Here is a 24,907-nt window from a genome sequence, read left to right on the forward strand (position 1 = left end):
GAGGCAACCAATCAATGCCTTTCTCACATCAATGTTTCTCTCTCTGTCTCTCCCCTCTCCCTCCCTTCTAGTCTCTCTAAGGATCAGTGGGGAAAAAAATACCTTCGAGTGAGGATTTAAATAGATAAGTGGCAGCAGAAGATACAAACCTTTGAAAGAACAGATGGCAGCAGTGTCATCACATGGTCCAGAATGTGAAAATACTATAGGATGGTCCATTGCTGTGGTTTTGCATTTTCTGCACCTTCCCTTAGTTCTACTAACTGCTCTCTTGCCTCAAATACAAAGTTGTCCATAGTTAGTGCTCCAGAATGGGAAATGTCACTAAAATATACTGTGTAAATAAAAAGCTTTTTTCTGATCCCATTCTTCCAAAATTAGAGCATTTTTTTGTTTGTTTTTCTTGAGACCTTTTTTTGTTGTTTTTTAAAATATATATATATATGTTTTTCAATGGAAGGATAAGGACACATATGTAACGCCTTAATCAATAAAGAGAGAGAAAAAAATAAATGTTTTTATTTATTTTCGAGAGAAGGAAGGGAGAGGGAGAGAAAGAGAAACATGGATTGGCTGCCTCCTGCACGCCCCCTACCCACAACCCAGGCATGTGCCCTGACCGGATATTGAACTATGACCTCCTGGTTCATGAGTCGACGCTCGTCCACTGAGCCACATTGGCTGGGCTACTCCTGGTTTTTTGAATGAGTTATGTGCTCTTTCTCTTCCAGAAGGCAGGGAGCAGACGCCGAGATGCAGATCTTCGTGAAGACCCTGACTGGCAAGACCATCACCCTCGAGGTCGAACCCAGTGACACCACTGAGAGTGTCAAAGCTAAAATCCAAGACCGGGAGGGCATCCCGCCTGACCAGCAGCGCCTGATTTTTGCCGGCAAACAGCTGGAGGATGGCCGCACTCTCTCAGACTACAATATTCAGAAAGAGTCCACCCTGCACCTGGTGCCTCGTCTGCGAGGGGGCATCATGGAGCCCTCCCTCTGCCCGCTCGGGGCTGTCTGCACCCCCCCACGCTGCCGACTGCTGCAAGAAGTGTGGCCACACCAACAGCCTGTGCCCCAAGGACATTAAATAAGGCCCCTCCACCACTTCCTCGGTGCAGGGTGGCCTTTTGCCAGAACCCTGTGACCCTGGGGCCCCAATAAAATTTGCCTTTCTGTTGACTGGAAAAGAATAAATAAAATAAGAGTTATGAACCTTTTACCGTTGACATACAGCCTCATTTATATTTCTATTTTCAAAGTCAATAATTCTCCAGTCAAAAATTAAGTAGGTGGCCTTGGCTGGGTGGCTTGGTTGGTTGGAGCGTGGACCAGTGCACCAAAAAGGTTTCAGGTTTAATTCCCCCTCAGGGCACAAACTTAGGTTTCGGTTTCCATCCCAGTCAGGACACGTATGGGAGACAACCAATGGATGTCTCTCTCTCTCTCTCTCTCTCTCTTTCTTTCCCCCTCTCCCCCCTCTCCTTCCCTGTAAAATTGATGGAAATCATATCCTCGGGTGAGGTTTAAAAAATAAAGTAAAAATAAATTTTAAAAATGAAGTAGGTGGGCCCTGTTCTCTTAATCTGTAACAGGAAGAGAGGAGAGCAGGCACACAGCATGATTAAAATAGCGCCCTAGGGGGTGAGTGGGTACGGAGGGCTGTGTGCCTTCCCACTGTGGGGGCTGCAAGCCGAGTATCACAGGCCCACAGTGTCAGGGGGAAGTGCATTTGCAGCAGAAAGTCACTTCCTGGCCATTGTTTGAGTCCTCCCTGACAGGGTGCCCTCCCTCCTGCCCGGAAAGACCCTTGTGACAAAAAGAGGGTGGCTATCCAGCCAGAGCATCTGCATGTACTGGAAATCTAAACTCAGGGGCCAGAAAGAACAGGAATCTGTGGAAATCTTTGTCAAAAGTGAAATGCCGCCTGGCCAGCGTGGCTCAGTGGTTGAGTGTCAACCTACGAACCAGGAGGTTACAGTTCGATTCTTATAGGGGGTGTGCAGGAGGCAGCTGATCAATGATTCTCTCTCATTGTTGATGTTCCTCTCTCTCTCTCTCCCTCTCCCTTCCTCTCTGAAATCAATTTTAAAAAATATATATTTTTAAAAGTGAAATGTCAACGGGCCATTTGATACACGAGAGCCGCCAGTGTGGATGGAGGCCTTTCGGTGCCTTTTCATGAATGAACTAATCTGTGAGTAGAAGATCCTGGCCGCCATCTCCTAGGGGCCTGGACGTCTGTGGTACGACTTCTCTGTAGACTACCTTGCTCCTGAAAGAGGTCCAACTCCAATGCTAATAAATGGAAGGGACATGGAGCACCAGAACAGGGGTGGGGTTTCCCCTCTAGTGGGCCACTTCCTTCCGAAGCCATCCCCGGGAACAAAGTCAGAGTCTACCTATTAGCCTTGGATCCACAGCAGGGCAGCAAAGGCTGCAGTCTAAGCACTTGGGATAGGAGCTGTTGGAGTCCTGCTGCCGTCCATCAGCGTTGACACTGGGGCCCTGGACTGGGCCTGCCTTTGGGTGAGCAAGTGACTTTCCCTGTGGGGATGGAGGAAGGTGGCCCTGTAGACCTCCCCCTGGGACTGTAGAGTGTGATGCAGAATACTGCCATCGTCCTGTCCATCAGGGACGGGCTCAGGGGTGTTGAATATTGCTGGGGCTTAGGACGGTAAGTACATGCGTGACCATGATATTTAGCTCCCAGTACCTTCCACTCGCAAGGATTGCAACTGGCCTTTTAGGACTGAATCTGATGTGCCCTTTGGTCAACACTGGTTATAAAGCCAAAAATGGCTGGCAGATTGGGCAAGGAAACAAAACTAGTTTCCCAGGTCTGGTGTGGGCATTTATTTCCTCCTTAGTGTCATCCCAGAGGAGGCAGTCAGGGTCCTTCTAGTCCAACCGTGGGCAAACTACGGCCCGCGGGCCGGATCCGGCCCGTTTGAAATGAATAAAACTAAAAAAAAAAAAGACCGTACCCTTTTATGTAATGATGTTTACTTTGAATTTATATTAGTTCACACAAACACTCCATCCATGCTTTTGTTCCGGCCCTCCGGTCCAGTTTAAGAACCCATTGTGGCCCTCGAGTCAAAAAGTTTGCCCACCCCTGTTAGTCCCTCACATTGTTTTCTCCCAGGATGAAATGATTTCCTTCAAGATGAGAGAAAAGGTTGCCCTTCCCAGGCACAGCTGGTTAACTTGTTCTAGATTCTAGGACACCGTAAGCAAGCAGTGTGTAGCTGTGGATTGCTCCCTAAACCTACACAGCACCTCCTGCTGGTGGCTGACTCCCAGGCTCACCAATAATGCCTCTCATTCATTTAGTCCTCCCCCCCCCCCTTTTTTTTTTAAATTTACTTTGAAATACCCACAAGGTTTCCCCAGCTTCACAATAGTGAAGATCACATATGCAGAAAAAAAGTGGTTCACTTTTCTGGTGTTCCTGAGTTCCTGATGAAAAGAACAGTAAGCAATTTCAGGATGCTAGAAAAGCCCTAAGGCAGTGGAGGTGGGGTGGGGAACCACCGCTTGCCAGTTGAGTTTTATCTGGGTAAGATCTCGTGAATTTAAGAGCTGCTTCCAAACTGGGACATATTGCCCTGCCCCAAAGCCCTGTCACTGGCTTAGAGCAAAAGCTTCTTACTTACAAAGATAAGGCAACCCTCTTGCAGATTTTAGTTTTTGCTTTTTTCCAGAGAAACTGCAGAATTTATCTGGGCGGCACCGCCGGAGTCTGTAATCCAGATTAGAGCTGTTTTCCACATCCCTTTCTCAGGCTCCTATCTGAGCCAGGGCTTCGGGGCAGATTAGTGAAGTGCTAGGAGCTGTGTGTCCAGGGGAACCCTGCGGAGGGGAGGCAAACTAGGGAGAAATTTGGGATTGACATTAGAACAGGAATCCCATTTTCTTTCACTTGAATGCAGAAAGTAGGGTCGGGGGCGGGGGGGCGTTTTGCTAGATAATTCTCATTTTAGCTATTCATGCAATTAGCCTGAATCTTGAGTAAGTCTACTCAGCATGACATTCTGTCCTCCAAGTTTAGCCGTGCTCTAGAAACACATGAAATCCCGCATGGAGATTCTCTGTACCTCTCAAGCCAGGGGAGTTTAGAGCCAGAGGGAACAGCTAGAGGTGACCTGCTGCTCTGCCAGGTCACCAGGAGTTATGGGGAAGTGGAATTCTCCCTTATCCGAAGATACCCCACAATCTAAAAGGGAAAAGCAGATGCTATGTTCCTAAAATACAAGTCACACCTGCTGTGTGACAGTGAGCAGAGAAGGGCTTTTTTCAGCAGAGCAGGCTACACAATCTGTGAGGCACAGTGCAAAAAGGAAATGCGGGGCCGCTTGGTCAAAAGCAAGAAAAACAATGCTGTGAGGTCCTGGCTGGGTAGCTCGGCTGCTTGGAGCATTGTCCTAATACGCCAAGATTGTGGGCTCAATCCCTGGTCAGGGCACATACAAGAGACAACCAATGAATGCAAAAATAAGTGGACAGCAGATTGATGTTTCTCTCCCTGTCTCTAAAAAAGTGTGGTTAAATGCATACATAAAGTCAGATACACAAAGACATTTATAGGAGGTACTTGGCAGATTCATAGAGAATGGAAAGGTGGCTGCAGGGCTGGGGGAGGGGTGATGGGGAGTTATTGTTTGAAAAAGTTCTTTAGCTGGTGAGTAGTGATATTTGCTCAACAATGTTAACGTACTTAATGACACTGAACTCAAAACCCTTCACACACCCCCGCGCGCGCGTGCATACACACACACACACTCACACACTACTTCTCATGGTGTTTTAATTTGCTATTTAACATCATTCTAAGAAAAATTAAAGAACTTTAGTATGAATGTTATCCTTCATATTTCTATTATGCAATGCCAATTTTAAATGAAACTATCAGAGTGTGTAACTTGTATTTGGGGATCACTGAAATGATGCAATTGGAATTCTGTGGCTCATTCCAGGAAGGGAGGGTACTTGGAGCTGGCCCAGGAAAGGAGGAGGGAGGAAGCGAGGGTCCTCCTGGCACAAGCCTGGGGAAAGAGTTTCTGAGGGCCTGGGCCCTCAAGGTGCTTGGGGCAGGCGCTCTCTTGGGCCGACAAATCCCCTCACCCCTTCCCACAGGACTGCCACCCCAGCCCACAGTAAATGGGCTACTCCCAGGTATCTTCAAAACTCAGAGCTGGGATAGGCAAGAGGCTTGCTCCTGTCAAGACGCAGCTAAAGTCGGCCCCCCACCAGGAACACTATGGTACTGCCAACTTAGGGCAAAAATGGCCACCACCACGGGCACCAACCTCCACAGGGTGTGTGCGCCTGTCACTGACCCTCCTGCACTGGCACCCAGGCTCCTGCCAAAGGCAGAAGGCACAGCAGCAGTCACAGGGAGAGGACAAGCAGGGGGAGGCCAGGCAGGGAAGCAGCATGGAGAAGAGAACTCATTGAGACAGGCCACAGGGGGTGGGACTAAGTCCAGGCTCCAAGCCCCCAGTTCCTGCTCCATTCATTGTTCCTTGAGACTTCACTTACAGAACACAGATTCACAGATAAGATGATTAAGAATTTCAAGACTTCAACTCCAGTGCATTAACTCCCAAGTGCAGGGCCCTTCAAAGTGCAGGGTCTTTTTTTTTTTTTTTAAATAAATTTTACTGATTTTTTTTTACAGAGAGGAAGGGAGGATAGAGAGTTAGAAACATCGATCAGCTGCCTCCTGCACACCCCCCACTGGGGATGTGCCTGCAACCAAGGTATATGCCCTTGACTGGAATAGAACCTGGGACCCATCAGTCCGCAGGCCAACGCTCTACCACTGAGCCAAGCTGGTCAGGGCCAGAGTGCAGGGTCTTGTTCAACTGTACTGGTCACACGTCCATGACGCCAGCCCTGTTCCTCAGGCACAAGAAAGGAGGGTATTTGGCCCTGTCAGTGTGTCTCAGTGGTTGAGCATTGAGTCATGAACCAGGAGGCCACAGTTCGATTCCAGGTCAGGTCACATGCCCGGGTTGTGGGCTTGATCCTCAGTGTGGGCATGCAGGAGGCAGCTGATCAATGATTCTCATCATTGATGGTTCTTTTTCTCCCTCTCCCTTCCTCTATGGAAAAAAAAAATACACACACACACACACACACATATGCTAAAGTATTCTTTGAAAGATCTCCTCATCCCTAAAGGAAATCTAAGTATAGAAAGTGCTACAGCAGAGGGGGCTGAGGCAGCCTTCTCCACCTTTCCCTCCTGACAACAGACTTCAGCTGTGCCCTTTCCTTTTCACTGTCCCCTCTCACTGTTGGGGTCTGCTGACACTTGATTGGTCTATAATCACATCTGAGCCAGGAAATGCTGGACCCAAAATTCCTTGGGATGATACATGGAAATCTAGTCTGTTTCAGTGCTTAGTGCCTGGTTTCCTAAGGTACTTACCTAGTCCCAGTCCCAGGGCTGCCACACAGGAAAGCAGCATGAGAGACTGTCCAGTTAGTTTGCTCCTGATGGAGGGTGGCCGAGTTGGGGGTAGTTAGGGAGTGATGTGGCCCCCTGGGCAGCTGCCACCTGTAGAGGATTAAGGAAGCCAATCCCTCATTTTATTCTATTTCCTTTTTTTTCTTTTAATGTATTTTTATTGATTTTAGAGAAGAAGGGAGAGGGAGAGAGAGATAGATACATCAATGATGAGAGAGAATCATTGATCGGCTGCCTCCTGCACTTCCCCCATTGGGGATCGAGCCTGCAATCCAGGCATGTGCCCTTGACCGGAATCAAACCTGGGACTCTTCAGTCCACAGGCCGACGCTCTATCCACTGAGCCAACACAGCTAGTGTTATTTTCTAAATTCTTTCCTTTGTAGTGGCCCGGAGCTGTGTCTGGGATAGAGTGTTTTTCTTGGACTGCAAGGTTTGCCTTGAGCATTGTCTGGATTGTATTGCAGTTATTCTCCTACCGGCTCCTTCTGCTAAAGTGTACTCTTGTTTCATCAAGTGCCTTTGGGGGACTTCAACTTTGGAGGGCTCCTTCCGGCATCCTGCACTGTGAAACCTACACCAGTCTCACTAACTAGCAACTGTCAGCTCATCAGCTGGAGTCTGTCCTTGGGGAAATCCTGCCCCCTCCGGAGGTCCCATTGCCAGGAAGGCAGGGAGGGGACCAACCAACAGCACCACTCTGCACTTTCCTCTGGTGCCAGTAGGAAGGCGTTTTCTTTTAAGCTGAGGGATAATCAGGTCCACCAGCAGAGTCCAGCCGGCAAAGGAGCTGTGAGAGGCCCAGGGAAGTCGATAGCTTGGGTTTGGGTCTTGGGAAGCACAGATGGGCTGGTGGGCCCAGCCCAGGAGCTCCCTATGGCAGGACAGGGACTGGGAGGCTGGTGCTCTGGCCGGGACTTCCCAGATTCTGTTCTCCTGCTCAACCCCTGAGGCCCCTTTCTGAGCCTCAGCAGGCCTCATCTGGGAGTTCTCAGCATGTTTAAATGTCCCTGTCAAGAATGAAGACTGGATCTGCGGGTGACTAAGACCTTTTCTAATGTAATATATCTACGAACAGCTTTGAAGGGCAAGCCACCAATGCCCTGCCCAACTCAGAAAGGTTTCCCATTTCAAATGACTAAGTCATGACCCTTTTTCATTAAGACTTCAAAGAACCTGATCCAAGATAACACTCATCTATAGATGTAAAAGTCTAAGCAAGTGACCAGCTGGTAGCTATGATGTGCACTGACCACCATGGGGGCAGGCACTCAATCCTGGAGCTGCAGAGCCACAGCAACTTTGTAGAGTGCCCTCTTCCACTCTGGGACCCCCCGGGGGATGTCAGACTGCTGGTTTTTGCAGGATCCCCGCAGACCAGGCCAAGGGACCCTGCTCACTCCGCAGACGCCCTTTGAGCCCTGGCACCAGCTGGGGAGGGATTGCCGAAGGTTGGCTCCAGGATGTGTCTGGCCTGTCTTGCCCAGTCCCGCTCCACTGGCCACCTTCTAACTAATTTACTTTCAGTATGCACGAGTCTGTGCACAGGGCCTCTAGCATGAAATAAAACAGCCTGACATTTTTTCCTTTTTTATTGTAAAGCTGGAAATGAAAACCAGCCACATGTCAGCTCTCTGGCAAACAAAGCATGGAGAATGACAGCGACCAAGTGATTGTTGCAGGACAACCCTCCATCCCCCTCCCCCTTTTTTTAATCTTTAGCTGAATTTCTGACATTAGAGATGGTTTTCCAAGTGCTCAGATCATTAGGTAACCAGAAACCAAAGCTCATCTTGATAATCTTTGCCATAAATTATCATCTGAGAAGGCAGCTGTGGCGTGGTGAAATACACGCTGGATTTGGGAGTCAGAAAGTCTGGGTTCTCAAGTCCTTGCTCTGCCCCTTCACAGCTATAGGCCTGGGTAAGACACTTAACTTCTTTGGAACTTCACTTTCCTCCTGTACAAATACGGGATTGTAAATCCCATATATCTCACAAAACTGTTATGAGTACATAAAAATGTATAGAATAGTACTTATTCGGTGCTTGATCTACAATGTACTCTCAATCATGTGTGTTGGGTTATAATCTATTACATTTGTGGTATTTTCTGTAACAGTTCCCCCCACCCCCATACCAATTTAATAAAACAAATATAAAGGTAACATTTTAAAAATTGCTGTATTCAAAATAATAAACTTTAGGGTAAATAAGCTTTAAAACAAAAGTACATAAGCAAAAAAATAAATAATTTACACCAACCCACTAACCTTATTTTCAGAGTAAAGCCACTGTTATCTGGGCTCCAGATTGTGGTCAAACTTTGATAGTGCATTATTTTTTTTTTTAAAACAGTAACAAAAACATGAACACTAAGTAAAGTCTTTAACAAAACCAAAGTACTGGATTTAGCTTTTTAATTTTAAGTAACCAAACTTTGTAATTTTATACATAATCCAATGTAGTGCTAATATAATTAGCATTTCAGCTTGAAGAGCTGGTAATTAACAGGAATGGAAGCCTTAATGAACAGTCTTCAAACCATGAGACACAAATAAAAACAGACAAATATACAGTAGAACAAAAGCTGCAGACACTCTACTAACCGGGGGAAATATTTGAAGGCTTTACATTCTTTATTATCCATGATGGCTTTTGGAATTATGATTGTGTGACATATAGAACCTTTGATATTTTAGATATAGCCTTTATTTGTGTGGTTTTTTTTTCACAGTAAGTTAAAAATCCACCCTAAGTCTCGGTAAGACTTCACTGTCTTACATAAAGACTCTAGGAGTCTGCAATGTGATAAAACAGTAATGTGAAAATTTACTGGATTGCCCTAATTTCATACTTCCTTGTACACAATGAATCACTTTGGAAACCTATTCCAAGGGTTATATGCACAAAAGTGTCAAGAATAAAATGTTCTCCACTCTTGCATAAAAATGTGTACAGTGTTGAGGAATGGAAAAGTTATCATTTTCCTGGGCCCCGGGCTTCCTGGAGCTCTGCTGCCTGAAGATGAAAGGCTCCCCTGGCTTTATTGCTCTCGGGATTAGTCATCCAGCCCTGGTGTTTCTCCTTGTTGGATCCTGGATGCTATTCTGATGGCTTCTTCCAGAGATGGCTGTTCTCCAAGCTGAAACAGGAACATACACAAACCCACAATCAAGATAATGCCAAAGGAATCTTATATGCCTGAAGTGGGATTTCTGGCACCTGGGCTTGTTAAGCAACCTCCACTTGATCCTATCAGTAAGAGAAAATAAAAACAAAAACAAACCCAACTCTTACAGGGGAGAATAATACAGTTTCTTTATTTAGGATTTTGATAAACTTTTGCACATGCAAGGGACAAAAGACAGTCATCTTTTCCAAGGGAGATAATTTAGAGCGCTTCCTGAGCCTTTAGCTTTTATGCCCATAAGCTAAATTAAAACCAATGGCTGGAATTTTCATCACTGTGTTCTTTTTTAATCCTCAACTGAGGATATTTTTCCATTGATTTTTAGAGTTAAAGAGAGGGAAAGACAGAGAGAAATGTCGATGTGAGAGAAACGCATTGATTGGTTGCCTCTTGCATGAGACCCAACCAGAGCCTGGGCCAGGGAGGAGCCTGCAACCCAGGTACATGCCCTAGATCAGAATCGAACCCAGTACCCTTTGGTCTGCAGGCTGATGCTCTATCCACTGAGCCAAACCAGCTAGGGCCTAATTAGACTTTTTTTCTGAGAGTTAAGATAGCTGGCTTGATGTATATGGGATACATACTAGAAGCTTTATTTTTCTCACTAAAAATTCCCCTAGAATATGCAAAGTTAGTAAAGAACAAAGTGTTGGTCTCTTTGAATCTACATGAACACAGCAATTTCCTTAAAGTGACACAGATTATTCTGTGTCCCGCCTCCTGTAAAGGTTATGCATAAAGCACAGTGTCCAAGGTTGAGAGGTATGTGTAGTGCTGCTGTTGACGGAAGACAGCTGCCTCTGGACTCACCTGAACTGCAATCTGGGTACCATTGGATGTTGCCACTAAGGTCAGAGGTCTGGTTTCTGTGGTTACTAAGTGATGGCTGTGCTGCTGGTGCCCCATTTCTGATGAGGCAGTGTGGAATGCTGCCAAGTCCTGAGCCACAATTGCAACCTTAACCAAAAAATACACAAAAGAATTAAAACTATGATTTAAAAAATACATATATATTTTTATTAATTTCAGAGAGGAAGGGAGAGGGAGGAAGAGAGAGTTAGAAACATCAATGATGAGAGAGAATCATGGATTGGCTGCTTCCTGCACACCCCTTACTGGGGATTGAGCCTGCAACCTGGGCATATGCCCTTGACTGGAATTGAACCTGGGACCCTTCAGTCTGCAGGCCAATGCTCTATCCACTGAGCCAAACCAGCTAGGGCTAAAAAAAATTATGATTTAAATAGGTTAAAATCCATTCAAGGAAAAGGATTGTCTTTAAATTCAAAAGGAAAAAAACTCCCTTCTGACCACAGAGCTGCAGAAGCCTGAAGCTGAAGAGACCTTCCTTATATATTGTCTGTTCTGGACTCCTCTTTTGAGAATACCAAGGCTCAGAAAGAAGGGATTTATCCAAGATTATGGAGTGAGGCAATGGTATGTCAGGGTAGAGGATACTGGAGAAGTGGATCCCTATCACAGACTCTATTACTCAGGGGAGACATGACTGTGCCTGGGTTCTATTACCCTAAGTGGATGCTTGGAAAGTTACACATGTGGAATAATTCAAACATCAAATGTCTATTTCCAAGTTTGGAGCAGTGGTCGATAATACACTGTTTTCTCCTGTTTACCCGTTACCTTTTCATTAGACTCCAGGAAAACTAAAAGGACCAGTAGCATTACTGACAATTAGCAACATATCTTGTTATACTCATTTCCTATTTTAGATGCCATGGAATCTTTGCATATTGTTGCTGAAGCATCTATCCAGAGTGGTTAAAAGTGCTTTCATGGCTCTTAACCCACAAATGTAACTCTTCCTATGTAGATAACATGGAAAATGGCATCAAATACTTCTGTTACATGATATTCTAAAATTTTGCTCAGCCAAACTCAGAGGAAGAATATATTAAAAACTGAAATTTCTGTTTTTCTTGGCCACTAGTCCACTAAAATGCTAAGCTGGATCAATCCCAGCAATGTTTCATAATCTAGTAACAGAGTTTGGCCCAGCAAGGGCAGTGATTTATATCGGACTAACCCATCCTGCAGATAACTATCATAAACTGTGGACAAAAATAGGAAAAAGCAACTGTCGAAGGCACTGAAGAATGAGGAAAAGCAGGCAGAAACTGCAGGGGATTCCCAAAGAAAGGAAATCATGTTGGTTCACATCTCTGCTGAAATAGCTTTTTCACTGAGACCATTCCCCAGTCTGCGCAGCACAGGGCAACTTAACGTATGAGATGATGGAGTCTAGGGCTGCCAGAATGGTTATACATTGGGAGGAATATTCTAGAAAGGAGAAAACCAGAGGGGGACCCCCCAAATCTGTGTATAAACTCTCCCCAATTCCTTAAGACACCAGAACTGCCAGTGTATCGGTAAGTTCCAATAATTCTGGTAGAAAGCAGCAGCTGGAAGTCTGAAAAAGCAGAGATTTCAGCAACACTCACCACAGGAGAGACAACATTTAGTTTCTATCCTGCCAAGTTAGAGGGTCTGGACTACAAATAATGCTAAAGCCTACCCTTCAGATAATCCACAGGTGGAGTCTGAACACCCCAAGTGGATCATCAACATCTGCACAATGGCCTACAGCTGCAGCAGAGAAGCAATGGCAGTAGCTGGTCCTCAGTAAAGCCTCCCACCCTTGTGAAATCCCCAGTGCTGGAAGCAGACTGATTGCATTCCAGCCCTCAAAGCCTTGTCTTCTGAGAATTTTCCCATCTCTCCAGAGAATGGTCCTAGCCCACAGGCTACAGATAAGCTGCTTAAGAATGTTTGCTTTAGGGTCACCATCTTTCCAGACCTGCAACTGTAATTAGTACAAGGTATATTTACCCAAGCTGAGTTATAAACCCAACCAAGTATTCTAGAGCCATGGAAATGGCTGCAAACTGATTCGGTGGGACCATTCTAAAAGACAGCCTGAAAGTTGTGTTGTTTTGTGTGTTTTTTGCATAAGGTATAATTAGCAAACAATAAATAAGTACCCATCTTAGGTGCTCTATAGCATTTTGACAGATAATCTGTGAAACTGGCACCTAAAACAAGATATAGTACAGTTCCTTCATATTCCATGCCATCAATGTCCTTCCCAAGCCAAGCAGAACTTTCTGATTTCTATCGCATGGATTTGTTTTGTCTGCTCTTGGATTTCATACAAGTGGAACCATACAGTATGAATTCTAGTGGAATTTCTGGGTCAAAGAGCAGAGGTATGTTCGACTTTATAAGAAACTGCTAAACTGTTCTTCTAAGTGGTGGTATCATTTTACACTCCCGCTAGTGTATATGAATGTTCCAGTTACTTCACATCTTTGCCAACATTTGGTTTTAAGTCTTCTTTTATTTTAGCCATTTTCCTGTGTCTGAAAAGGTATCTCACTGTGATTTTAATTTGCTCTTCTTTTTTTTAAAAAAATTTTTTAAAAAATATATATTTTATTGATTTTTTACAGAGAGGAAGGGAGAGGGATAGAGAGTTAGAAACATCGATCAGCTGTCTCCTGCACATCTCCCACCAGGGATGTGCCCTCAACCCAGGTACATGCCCTTGACCGGAATCGAACCTGGGACCTTTCAGTCCGCAGGCCGACGCTCTATCCACTGAGCCAAACCGGTTTCGGCATAATTTGCTCTTCTTTAATGACTAAAGATGTTAAGTACTTTTTGTGTTATTGCCAGTCATCTTCTTTTGTAAGGGGTCTGTTAAATGAGCAATCAAATGTGCTCTTTTTAAAAACTTTATTTATTCTGCTCATTTTTAATGGGCTGTTCATGTTATTATTATTGATTTGTAGAGGGTTTCTTATATATTTCCAATACAAGTTCACTGTCAGATATATAAATACTGTGACTAACTTTTTCCCAGTTTGGCACTTTTTCTTAGTGATATATTTTGGTGAGCAGAATTTATTTTGATGAAGTCCAATTGGTCAGTTTTCTCTTTTGTTAGTACATTCTATATCTTAAGAAATCTTTTCTCTAAGGCTGCAAAAATACTCAATTCTCCAGAAGCTTTAAGATTCTGAGTTTTGTATTTCAAGGTGTAGAAGAACTTCAACTTTGTTCTTTTTTCAATATTGTTTTGGCTTTTATAGGTCCTTTGCATTTTCAGGTAAATTTTAGAATTGGATTATCTATATCATCAAAAAAGTCTGCTGAAATTTTTATTATGATGGTATTGAAATCTACAAATGAATTTACGAAGAATTAGAGCTACTAATTAAGACAGACTCTCACTGCAGTGAAACTTAACATTGCCTTCAGCACTGTACAAGAACAGTTTTTAAATGTATTAATCAATATCATGTATTTTAATGAAAATGAAAAAATTAGAACTACAAAGAGATACATCAGATTGACAAAAATCCAAAAGGATTTTTTTTTCCACAGGGAAAAAAAGGGAAGAGTAGCGTGGCACTCTCAAATACTGCCGGTAGGAATATAGAGTGGCACAAACCTAGAAGGGAAGTTGGGCAACACATTACAATTGCAAACCCATATATCTTTTTACCCACCAATTCCACTCTAGGGATTTACCTACAAGATATACTCATACACATGCAAAATCACATGTGCACAAGGTTATGTGCTGTTTGAAACAGCAAAAACCAAATGAATTATGGCATATCTATATAGTGGAATACAAAATAGATTAAAAAAAGAATGAGGAAGCTCTCTATATAATGAAATAGACTTTCTAGATATATTAGTAAATTAAAAAACCAACAAGGTAAAGAACAGTTTACTACCATAAAAAAAAGGAAATGGGGAAAATGACTGTATTTGTTTGTATATGCTTCATGAATCATTGGAAGAATACACGAGAAACCAATAAATGTGGATTATCTCTACGGGGCAAGAACTAAGTTGATGGGAAGACTTTTTTTTTGTAAGAGAACATATATTGGGTAAATTACAGAGGCAGAAAAAGTAATTCCTAGAAGAAATGGGCTTAGGAAACAAGTTATGGAGGTAAAGGAAGGGAATTTGGAACTTGGGAGTGAGGAAGCGAATGGTGAAGGGTGGGGGGTGTGAGGGAAAGGGGAAGGCACGGGCGTATTCCTGGACTCCTGGGAGGGCGAGTGCCAGAAGGAAGATTTTTCAATGCATACCTGTATATACGTTCTGATTTTTGAACTATGTGAATATATTATATATTTTAAAAATTAAATAAACTAAATTTTGCAAATGAATTTTCCCCTAAGAGTCTGAGGATGATGATGATTGTAGGAAGAGCTATCATTAATGAACACGTAATGGGCTGAGTAGTTTAAATGCACTATCTCAATCAATCCTTATGTCAGTCTTATGGGCCAGATGCAACACCCCTATTTTACAGACGATGAAAACAGACTCAGAGGGTTACGTAACTTAGAAACTGTAAAACTGGGATCAATTTGAAGTTTCTGTGCTTAACTGCTATATCACACTGTACATCTATTAACAATTTTGATATTGACATGTTTTGATTGATATAAAAGAAGAAAAAAAGCAATTACCTGCTGCCCTTCTGTACCCTCGGCAGTTACCATAGCAACTGAGTGTGTCCCTGCTGAGGAGATGACTGCATCGTGAGCAGGGACTGTGATGGGTGTGCCATCCTGCGTCACCATTGTGATGGTATTGCCAATGGCTTGCATGTCAGCTTGAGATATGTTGACCTGCAATACAATGCATTTTACAAATCAGTCAATGTTTCTTGTTATATTTGACAATCTTTATGAAGGACTAGGCCTAACCCTTGTATAAATCTACTCTGAGGAGAGCAAATAAACATCTTCTATTTTAGAAGGAGGTTATCAGAAAATTGAGTATTTCTTAAATACATTTTCTCCTCTCCATCTCTACTGCCAATTTAGACCCTTACCTTTCTCTCATCTGACTTCCCACAAACACCACTTCTTTCCAGGTATCCAGTCTAACCCTCTCTAATCACCCTCTACCTTGACACCTTTCTACAAAAACAAATTTCAATATGCTCCTTGCTTAAATGTCCAGTGACTCCCTATCACTACAGTTCATTACACGGCATTTGACCTTTCATGATTGGCCTTTCACAGCCTCTCCAGAGTCTTCTTCCAATACTTCCAAACCAACCACTTGGCACTCCCACCACAACTAACCATTTGCAGTCCCAGACTATTATATCTTCATGACTTTGCTCTTTCCTTCAATCTCTGCCTTGCAAACTCATGAATATTTTTTTAAAATATATTTTATTGACTTTTTTTACAGAGAGGAAGGGAGAGGGATAGAGAGTTAGAAACATCGATGAGAGAGAAGCATCAATCAGCTGCCTCCTGCACACCCCCTACTGGGGATGTGCCCGCAACCAAGGTACGTGCCCTTAACCAGAATCGAACCCGAGACCCTTGAGTCCACAGGCTGATGCTCCATCCACTGAGCCAAACAGGTACAGCACTCATGAATATTTTTCATGATCCAACTGAATAGCCATTCTCTATAAGGGCCTCCAAGATTCCTTCAGGAAAAATCATTTACTTCTTCCTCCAGACTGCCACAGCACTCAACTATATACCCATCTTTATGAGACTCTAGAGCAGTGATGGCGAACCTCTGACACGCAAACTCATTTTTTTGGTTGATTTTTCTTTGTTAAATGGCATTTAAATATATAAAATAAATATCAAAAATATCTTTCTTTTACTATAGTTGCAAATATCAAAAAATTTCTATATGTGACACGGCACCAGAGTTAAGTTAGGGTTTTTCAAAATGCTGACACGCTGAGCTCAAAAGGTTCGCCATCACTGCTCTAGAGGCGTGGTGCATGACATATGTGCACTCGGGGGCGGCCTTCAGCCTGGCCTGCGCCCTCTCGCAGTCCAGGAGCCCTCGGGGGGTGTCCAACTGGAGCAGGCCTAAGCCATTAGTCGGACATCCTTGGTACTGCCGCAGAGGCAGAAGAGGCTCCCGCCACCACCACTGCACTCGCCAGCAGTGAGCCCGGCTTCTGGCTGAGTAGCACTCCCCCTGTGGGAGTACACTGACCACCAGGGAGCAGCTCCTGCATTGAGTGTCTGCCCCCTGGTGGTCAGTGCGTGTCTAAGTGACTGGTTGTTCCGCCGTTCAGTCAATTTGCATATTAGCCTTTTATTATATAGGATTGTTTATTTTAGGAAGGTCTCTCTCCTATTAGTCTATGATACTTCCTTCCTGTGCTCCCCACACTAAGTCTACCAAAATGTCTAGCACTGGATAGATGTTCAATAAATGTTTATTGTTTAATTGACTAAAGGAATGGAACAGAAACCTAATTCCTGAAGAGAATGGGAAGGTTACCAGAAAATACAACATTGTAGTGGGGAAAATAGCTGTTTGGGAGCATGTGAAGAGGGATTAAACTCATTCTGTATAGTCAGAGAGGAGCCACTAAGTAGATGACATGGTAGTAGGTTACTGTGTGATAAACACTATAATTATCCAAAAATGGAACAGGTTGCCTCTTAAGAGAGAAACTGCCTCATGTATTTTAGGGCTGCTGTGGAGAGAATTTCTCCTGTAGTAGGGAGGGAGGGAGGTTAGATCAAATGATGTCCAGAGGGCCTTGTCTGTGTGGAATTAGTGATGTCAAAAGTTAAGGGGAGGGCCCAGCTGGTGTGGCTCAGTGGTTGAGTGCTGACTCATGCACCAAGAGTTTGACAGTTCGATTCACAGTCAGGACACATGTCTGGGTTGTGGGCTCCATCCCTGGTGGGAGGCATGCAGGATTGATGTTTCTCTCTCCTTGATGTTTCTATCTCTCTCTCCCTTTCCTTTCCTCTCTCTCTCTCAAAATCAATTTAAAAAAAGAAAAAAGTAAGGGGGTGTTAAATGGGATGGCACAAGAGCTTCATATTTTCCAATCCTGACTACGTTCTGCCTCCTAGCTAACACCAGCATCTTAACAGTTACCAACACAAATGGCAGATTAATCATGGGAGGTAAAGCTCTGAGAGACAGAGGTAAGGAGGGAGTTTGCCAAGGAAAAGGCAGATATAGAAGGTAAAAGAATTCCAGATGCCTATTTCTACCAGGCGCTAAGCCCATCTTAGCTAGAGCTTAAAAATAAAATCTAGTCTGAATTGTTTTAGGCATATAGAAAAACAATAACAAGTTTGACTATTGGAGAACAACCATTACATTGCTTTTCCTGGGGAAATCAAGATACCTATTCTACTAATTATGTGACGCTCCCATGACTCCATGTAGGGAGAGTGCCACACTTTGGAAATTTTACAGGTTTGCCCATCACTGACTTCCTAGGGTCTTTTAATGATGCCATCATCACTCAGCCAAAGCTCTGTGATTTCTTTTTTTTTTTAATAATATATATTTTTATTGATTTCAGAGAGGAAGGGAGAGAGAGAGATAGAAACATCAATGATGACAGAGAATCATTGATTGGCTGCCCCCTGCACGCCCCCAACTGGGGATTGAGCCCACAACTTTGGCATGTGCCCTTGACCAGAATCGAACCCAGGACTCTTCAGCCAGCAGGCCAACATTCTATCCACTGAGCCAAACTGGCTAGGGCTCTGCTGATGTCTTAATCTCACCTCCTGGACCTATTTAGCCACCAAATCCTATACCTTCTCTGAATTGTGTTTCACATGCATCTATTACTTTTCAAGCCTTCAATTTCACTGTGGTAATGACCTGCATCGCCTTGCCTTTGAACTATACCAGTAATATCATCTGAGTTCTAGAGCAGGGGTGGGCAAACTTTTTGACTCGAGGGCCACAATGGGTTCTTAAACTGGACCGGAGGGCCGGAACAAAAGCATGGATGGAGTGTTTGTGTGAACTAATATAAATTCAAAGTAAACATCATTACATAAAAGGGTACGGTCTCTTTTTTTTTTAGTTTTATTCATTTCAAACTGGCCGGATCCGGCCCGCGGGCCGTACTTTGCCCACGGCTGTTCTAGAGTCACAAACCTACTCTCTACTAATCTCTCTGCAGGTAGCCTCAGCATGCTACTGAAAAACCTTTAAGAAAGCTAGCAGTGCCTACAAGCTCAGGTCCAAACTTTATGCCTTGATATTCAAAGATTTCCTCAAGTGGGACCTAATCTGACTTTCAAGCCCAGGTTCAGAGAAATATTATTAAACTTGTTTGGCTTTTGGTGCATACTTACATGCTGAGTCCCATCCTGGGATATGAGTGTAACCTGTTGACTCAACCCAGACTGGGTTACCGTGGCTACTTGTGTAGACACAACATCATCCCCTTCTACACCTGTGACATATGTGATCTGGGGCCCTTTAAGAACATCTTCACCTTGACCTGTTTAAAACAAATGAATCATTTATTTTACCAATCAACCAAGATACTTAGAAAACAGAGGATATTTTAAATATTAAATAAATATTATACAAATTAAAGTAGATGTATTATAGTCTACATAATGAAAATGGTTTCCAGCACCTCCTTCCAATTCTTCTAACTTCATTTTTGCGAAGTAAAAGCAAATCAAAGCAGACTGAACCAAACCTTTCCACAGCAAAGTTAAGTGTTCTAGGGGGAGGATGGGGGTTAATGGGGGGGAATGAGGACACATTTGTAATTCCTTAACTAATAAAGAATTTAAAGATTAAAAAAAAAAGTTAAGTGTTCTAATTTTGGGAAACTTCTCTTATTCTCTTAGTTGAAGTAATTACTGATACTACACATGTATGTTGGGGCAGTGAGTGGGGGAACTAACAGGAAGACTTGACTGGCAAATAATCCTTCCACTATGGCAATTTCTTACAGTCACTTAAGAAGCTGTTAAAAGTGATAAGACAATCTTCATAAACATTAACCACAAATCTGAATGGTATGTAAATGCAAACTATGAATAGGAAATTGATTGCAAGTCATCAGTACACAATGACATCATTGTGTAAAGACGATGTAATGGCATGTTATCTGGTATAAAGTTAATCATTTAATAAGTGACAGAATAGGAACCACCATCCACTTATTTATTTCAAAAAGAACCAGCAAGTAAACAGAAATTTCAACAGTTCATTACTGCAATACTTGGCAACCAGGAAGATTTCTGAACCCTCTCTTCTTCTATCTTTTTCCACCTCTAATAAAGGCAGGAACAGGGTAAATATACATTTTTTTCCTTCAAAGGAGGACTTAATATGCTAATTTAAGAGTAGTTCTCAAAGTTAGTGGTTGATGCATGCACTCATATGGCTATAGTCATCCTGGCATAATTTCCATGGCAGTCATTACTTTGTTTTTTTCTGTTGTCCTATTCCATAGCTATTTATATATCACTAGAGGCCTGGTGCATGGATTCATGCACCGGTGGGGTCCCTTGGTCTGGCCTGCGGGGATCGGCTGACACAACGTGGGCATGTGCCCTTGGTGGGATTGAACCCGGGACCATTCAGTCTGTAGGCCGATGGTCTATCCACTGAGCCAAACCCTGTAGGGCCACCTAAATGTTTTCAAAGCTTCATCAGTTGTTAAGAATGGGAAAGGTTTTTTTTGTGTGTGTGTGTGTGTTTTTTAATTTTCAAATTTACCTCACTTAGGAGGTATTCAGTGAAACATTAAGATAATCTGTAAATTGTTTTTGTTTTAGAAAAATCTATTCATTTTCCCTATTTACCTAAGCTGAGTTATTTAACTAAAATCACAGAATGTAGTTCTCCAAAGTATTTTTTCAATAGTTTATTCTTAATGAAATGAATGTTTTTGTCTCCTACAACACTACCTAACAGCACATGAATCAATTAAGTTATTTGGGAGTGCTTCACTGCTCTTATGCTTAAGATCAACATCCTTAACACATCCCTAACCTAGCTGCCCCTGCCTGGCTCTCCAGCCTCATTTTATGCCACCTTCCCAGGCAGAAGTGCCACACTGGCCAGGCTTCTCTCAGTCTCCGATTTACTTTGCTCTCTCCAACCTCAGGGATTTTTCCACGTGCCATTCCCTCTATTTGAAATGTTTCTTTTGGCCTTTGCTCTGACCCTCCCCCTCCCCCCACCCCCCACCTCTCCACCTAGTTAACACTCTAGATCTCAAAAATCACTTCCTCAGGGAAGTTTTCTCTGATGTCCAGACTAGACGAAAGTTCCCTTCTTATACATCCTGAAGTACTTTCTTTGATAGCACTTATCACAATTATAAATTGTATGGTTGTGTTATTAAATGAAGCTCTATCAGTTGAGAAAATACTATAAATCATAAATTACTGTTGATTCTCAAACACAGAGACGCTAGACAAAGTCCTCACCTGGGGGAGGCTCAAAGAAGGCTTCCTGCTCCTCCTCGATTGGCTCTGTGTCGTTGTGGGCAGTCCGTTTGTGCATGGCCAGCGTGGAGATCTGCTTATATGTCTTCCCACAGTGGTTACAGTTGTAAGGTTTGGAATGAGTGTGAACAACATGATGTTTATACAAACTAGAATACTCTGTAAACCTTTTATCACACCCAGGGACTGTACAAACATATGGCTTTTCCCCTAAGTAAAGAAAGGCAAAAAAACCAAAACAAAATAAATCAACTTTTACACATGAAGCATAATCATTCCATACTTTGGGGGAAGGGGGAGGAAAAGGGGCTATAATGGCAAAAAGAAGTAGTTTCCAAATCCCTTTCTATCCTGTCATGAGGCAGCTCACAAGAAAAGACTCCCTAACAATGCTTTTGATTTGGTTAAAGGGTAGTCTGCACCCTGAGTGTCATCCTGTGTCTGAATACCACTTTCCCCTTAATTTCAAGGGATGAGAAAATTAAGGATGAAGATGTTTCCCAGTTCAACTCTAAGCTTTTTTGATAAAACTGTAATCTACCTATAACTAGATAATCTAGATATGATTAATGATATCACACTAATAATGACAATAAATACATTATTATAACTAATGCAGTTTACTGTAAGGATTTTATAAACATCATAGACCAGCTGTCTCCTGCACGCCCCCTACTGGGGATTGAGCTCGAAACCTAGGCATGTGCCCTAACCGGAAATCAAATCATGATCTCCTGGTTCATAGATTGATGCTCAACCACTGAACCACGCCAGGGGCAAAAATGAAATATATTAAAGCTATAAAAGGAATGCAAATTATATGATCAAAATATAATTTTTCTTCCAACCTACAGCCACCTTTTTAGACCTCTTAGGGTTTTATAGGCAATTTTCCACTTTCTTAGAAAATACATTAACTTAATTATGCAGGGAAAATAATAGCAATAACACATAACACACAATGCAAGCATAAGATATAACTTTATCAGAAATATGACTCCAGTATACTGTTTGTTCTCTCATCGAGACTCACATGCAACTTAATATTTTTTCCTTTCACAGAGAAATACACCCACAAGTAGACTTATTATAGTGGTTTTCAATTTGGATCATCAATTGTGAGTAAAGATTTTGCAAATCATTATACCAAATATACAGATGGTAAGAGTTCAGGTGTTGAGGGATACCTAGAGACCTATATATTCCTAAGCGACACCACTACACTTCCTTTCTAACCTGCTCTTCCCCATCTAAGCATCATTCACCTTTATCACAAGCTAGAATGATAGGTTCTTCTTTATTCCTCATGACTATCTTGGTTACTAAGTCCTTAGCTGATACCTCTTAAATGTCTTTCATTTGTATCTCTCTCTACCTCACTTCAAATTAAATGACCTTGGTCAGTCTCTTTGCTTATGGTCTCATGTTCCTTTAATTTCTTTTTATATTATTGACTGAGTGATTTCTTTTTCTAAGAAAGCAAATTTTCTTTATATTCTCTTAAAACTTCCCCTCTGCCCATAGCAATATTCAAACTTGTTAATGACACTGTTCAAAAGAAAGGGATTGTTGTTGATCCCTGAAAACATATCCAGAAATACCCAGGGGTTTTTGAGTGCAGCCTGAGAAACACTGACTTAAGCAACTGAAGCTTCAGTCTGTATAAATGTCTTTTAATTTTGAGTTATCAAAATTTACTCTTAATATCAGTAATAAAAATATTTTTAAATTTCTTGTAAAACTAATGCACATTCTGCTCTACTCTCCCATTCCATTCACCTTTCCATTCCCACCCACTAAAACTATGTCCACAACGTGGAGCATCAAAATTACAAACTTTTGTGCTACAAATGGGCCAAACTGACTCCTGAGGAGGAAGAGACTTTAAACAAAAAATGATCAGAGAAAATTAAGAAACATGATGAAAGGAAAAAGAATGCCACAATCAACAGTCTTCTAGAGGAGCAGTTCCAGCAGGGGAAATTTCTTGTACATGTCGCTCCAGACAGGCCAGTGTGGCCGAGCAGATGGTTATGTGCTAGAGGGCAAGGCCTAGAAAGGCAATATATCCTCTTCCCTCCTATCTTAGTTCATGTAATAAAGGTGGTTTTTTTAAAAAAATTGATTTTTAGAGACAGAGAAAGGGAGGAGGAGAGATAGAAACATCAATGATGAAAGAGCACAATATGGATCAGCTGCCTCCTGCATGCCCCTCACCTCGGATGGAGCCAGAAACCCAGACAATGTGCCCTGACTGGGAATCGAACTGGTGACCTTTGGTGCACGGGACGGTGCCCAACCAATTGAGCCACACCGGCCAGGGAAAGATGTTTATTCTTAAAAGAAAAAGTTAGAAGACCAAAAAATCAGAGACTGTTACCTGTGTGTATCCTCACATGATTTTTATAATTGGTTGCACTGGCAAATGCCCTTCCACATCCTGGTTCTGTGCAGTAATAAGGTCTTTCTCCTGTGTGTGTCCTAATATGCACTTTTCTGATATTTGATGTTGTAAAAGACCGACCACAGCCTTCAAAATGACATTTAAAGGGTCTTTCTCCTGAAAATGCACAAGGGAATAAAGTAAATGGTACAAAAATACATAAAAAATTATAATGTCTGATTCTTTAATTCTGCTTAGGGTAATGCTCAAGGTTCTAGAATTCTTGTATGTGAGCTTCCCTTTCAGATTGTTCCTTTCCACCCTCCGCCCTCCTCCCCCAAACAGCATCTTCTAGTCTAAACCTAAATTTACATAGGAAAACCTGAACAGTATTCAAAACTCATCACTGATTACATGACTCCCCAAGATGGAATCATTTAGATGGGCATATTAAAAAATAAGCTGAGAAAAGCAAAGAAAGAAATGTCATAAAAAAAAACAAAACACACACACACACACAGTCAAAATAGGATTAAGAACAATGCTATATTCAGTTAGAACAACTCTAGAATTCCCTACAAACCTCTCCACAACTTTATTTATTCTATAATACCTTGAAGAAAAATAATTTTTGGTTCTTTTAAAATCTAGTGTCTAGCACCTAAGATGCCTCAAAAATCCTTGCTGAATATTTTATTATTCTCATTCGAATCTTATGAAAAAGTCTACTTTAAAAGTCTACTTTGCCAGCTGTAATTCTTTTTTCATATAGGCTTTATACAACATCAAAACCCAAAGGGCCTTTAAACCGTCAATCAGAAAACAGCCTTTGCTTTTGATTCCCATGTGGCCTTTTCTTAAATGAGCTCAAATAAAGCAAACAACTTCTGGGATTAAAAAGAAAATCTCTCTCTCTCTCTAAATGTGTGTGTGTGTGTGTGTGTGTGTGTGTAGATAGATGAATGAAGGGTTTGACTCCCAGCCAAGGGCATGTACCTCATTTGCAGGTTCGGATCCCTGGCCTCTCTGGGCAAGTGCCAGAGGCAGCCAATCCATGTGTCTCTTTCAGGTGGATATTTCACTCTCTCTTCCCCTCTCCTCCCTCCCTTCCACCCTCTTCAAAAATCAACAGGGAAAAAATATCCTCTGGTGAGGATTAAAAAATAATAATAATAAATTAATTAAAAACAAAAAGGAGCAGGAGCCTCGGCCGAGTTGGTTGAGCGTCATCCCATGCACCAAAAGGTCATTAGTTTGATTCCTGGTCAGGGTACATGCCAGGGTTTCAGGCTTGATCCCCAGTGTGGGGCATGCAGGAGGCAGCCAATCAATGTTTCTCTCTCTCTCTTTCTCCCATTCCCCCCCCTCCCTAAAATCCATAAAAACATAAAAAATATTTAAAATAAAATAAAAAGGAGCAGGAATCCTTGATCCTTTCTTTAATGAGAGTTCTGTTCAATACATTAACCTAAGGCAAATAAAGAGTTTATCTTGGTTAAATCTCTTCTCCTCTCTGGATCAAAAAATGACCACTTATGTTCTCCCAGCTCAAATGTTTTAACTCTGTAGCACCTTTCTT

The 24,907-nt window shown here is 42.4% G+C and overlaps 1 protein-coding gene and 1 pseudogene across 3 annotated transcripts in view; one reads left to right on the forward strand and one right to left on the reverse strand.

The window, feature by feature from the left end:
• Window positions 1-753: 753 nt before the first annotated feature.
• LOC139018040 (ubiquitin-ribosomal protein eL40 fusion protein-like) lies at window positions 754-1,093 on the forward strand (annotated as a pseudogene).
• Window positions 1,094-8,641: 7,548 nt separating this feature from the next.
• ZNF143 (zinc finger protein 143) overlaps window positions 8,642-24,907 on the reverse strand; it is a 31,614-nt gene continuing 15,348 nt past the window's right edge. For 2 of the 3 annotated variants that reach the window (XM_070425326.1, XM_070425324.1), the window contains exons 11-16: window positions 23,326-23,505; window positions 20,928-21,155; window positions 18,825-18,973; window positions 15,183-15,344; window positions 10,480-10,626; window positions 8,642-9,621 (exon numbers count right to left, since the gene is read on the reverse strand). In XM_070425326.1, coding sequence (XP_070281427.1) covers window positions 9,538-9,621; window positions 10,480-10,626; window positions 15,183-15,344; window positions 18,825-18,973; window positions 20,928-21,155; window positions 23,326-23,505 — 950 coding nt within the window. In that variant the 3' untranslated portion in view covers window positions 8,642-9,537. The remainder of the gene's footprint in view (window positions 9,622-10,479; window positions 10,627-15,182; window positions 15,345-18,824; window positions 18,974-20,927; window positions 21,156-23,325; window positions 23,506-24,907) is intronic. The other variant, XM_070425327.1, reaches the window with a different exon arrangement.

This window comes from Myotis yumanensis, unplaced genomic scaffold (assembly GCF_028538775.1).
Source record: "Myotis yumanensis isolate MYYU_CA2020_CCGP unplaced genomic scaffold, mMyoYum1.0.hap1 SCAF_10, whole genome shotgun sequence".
Lineage (NCBI taxonomy): Eukaryota > Metazoa > Chordata > Mammalia > Chiroptera > Vespertilionidae > Myotis > Myotis yumanensis.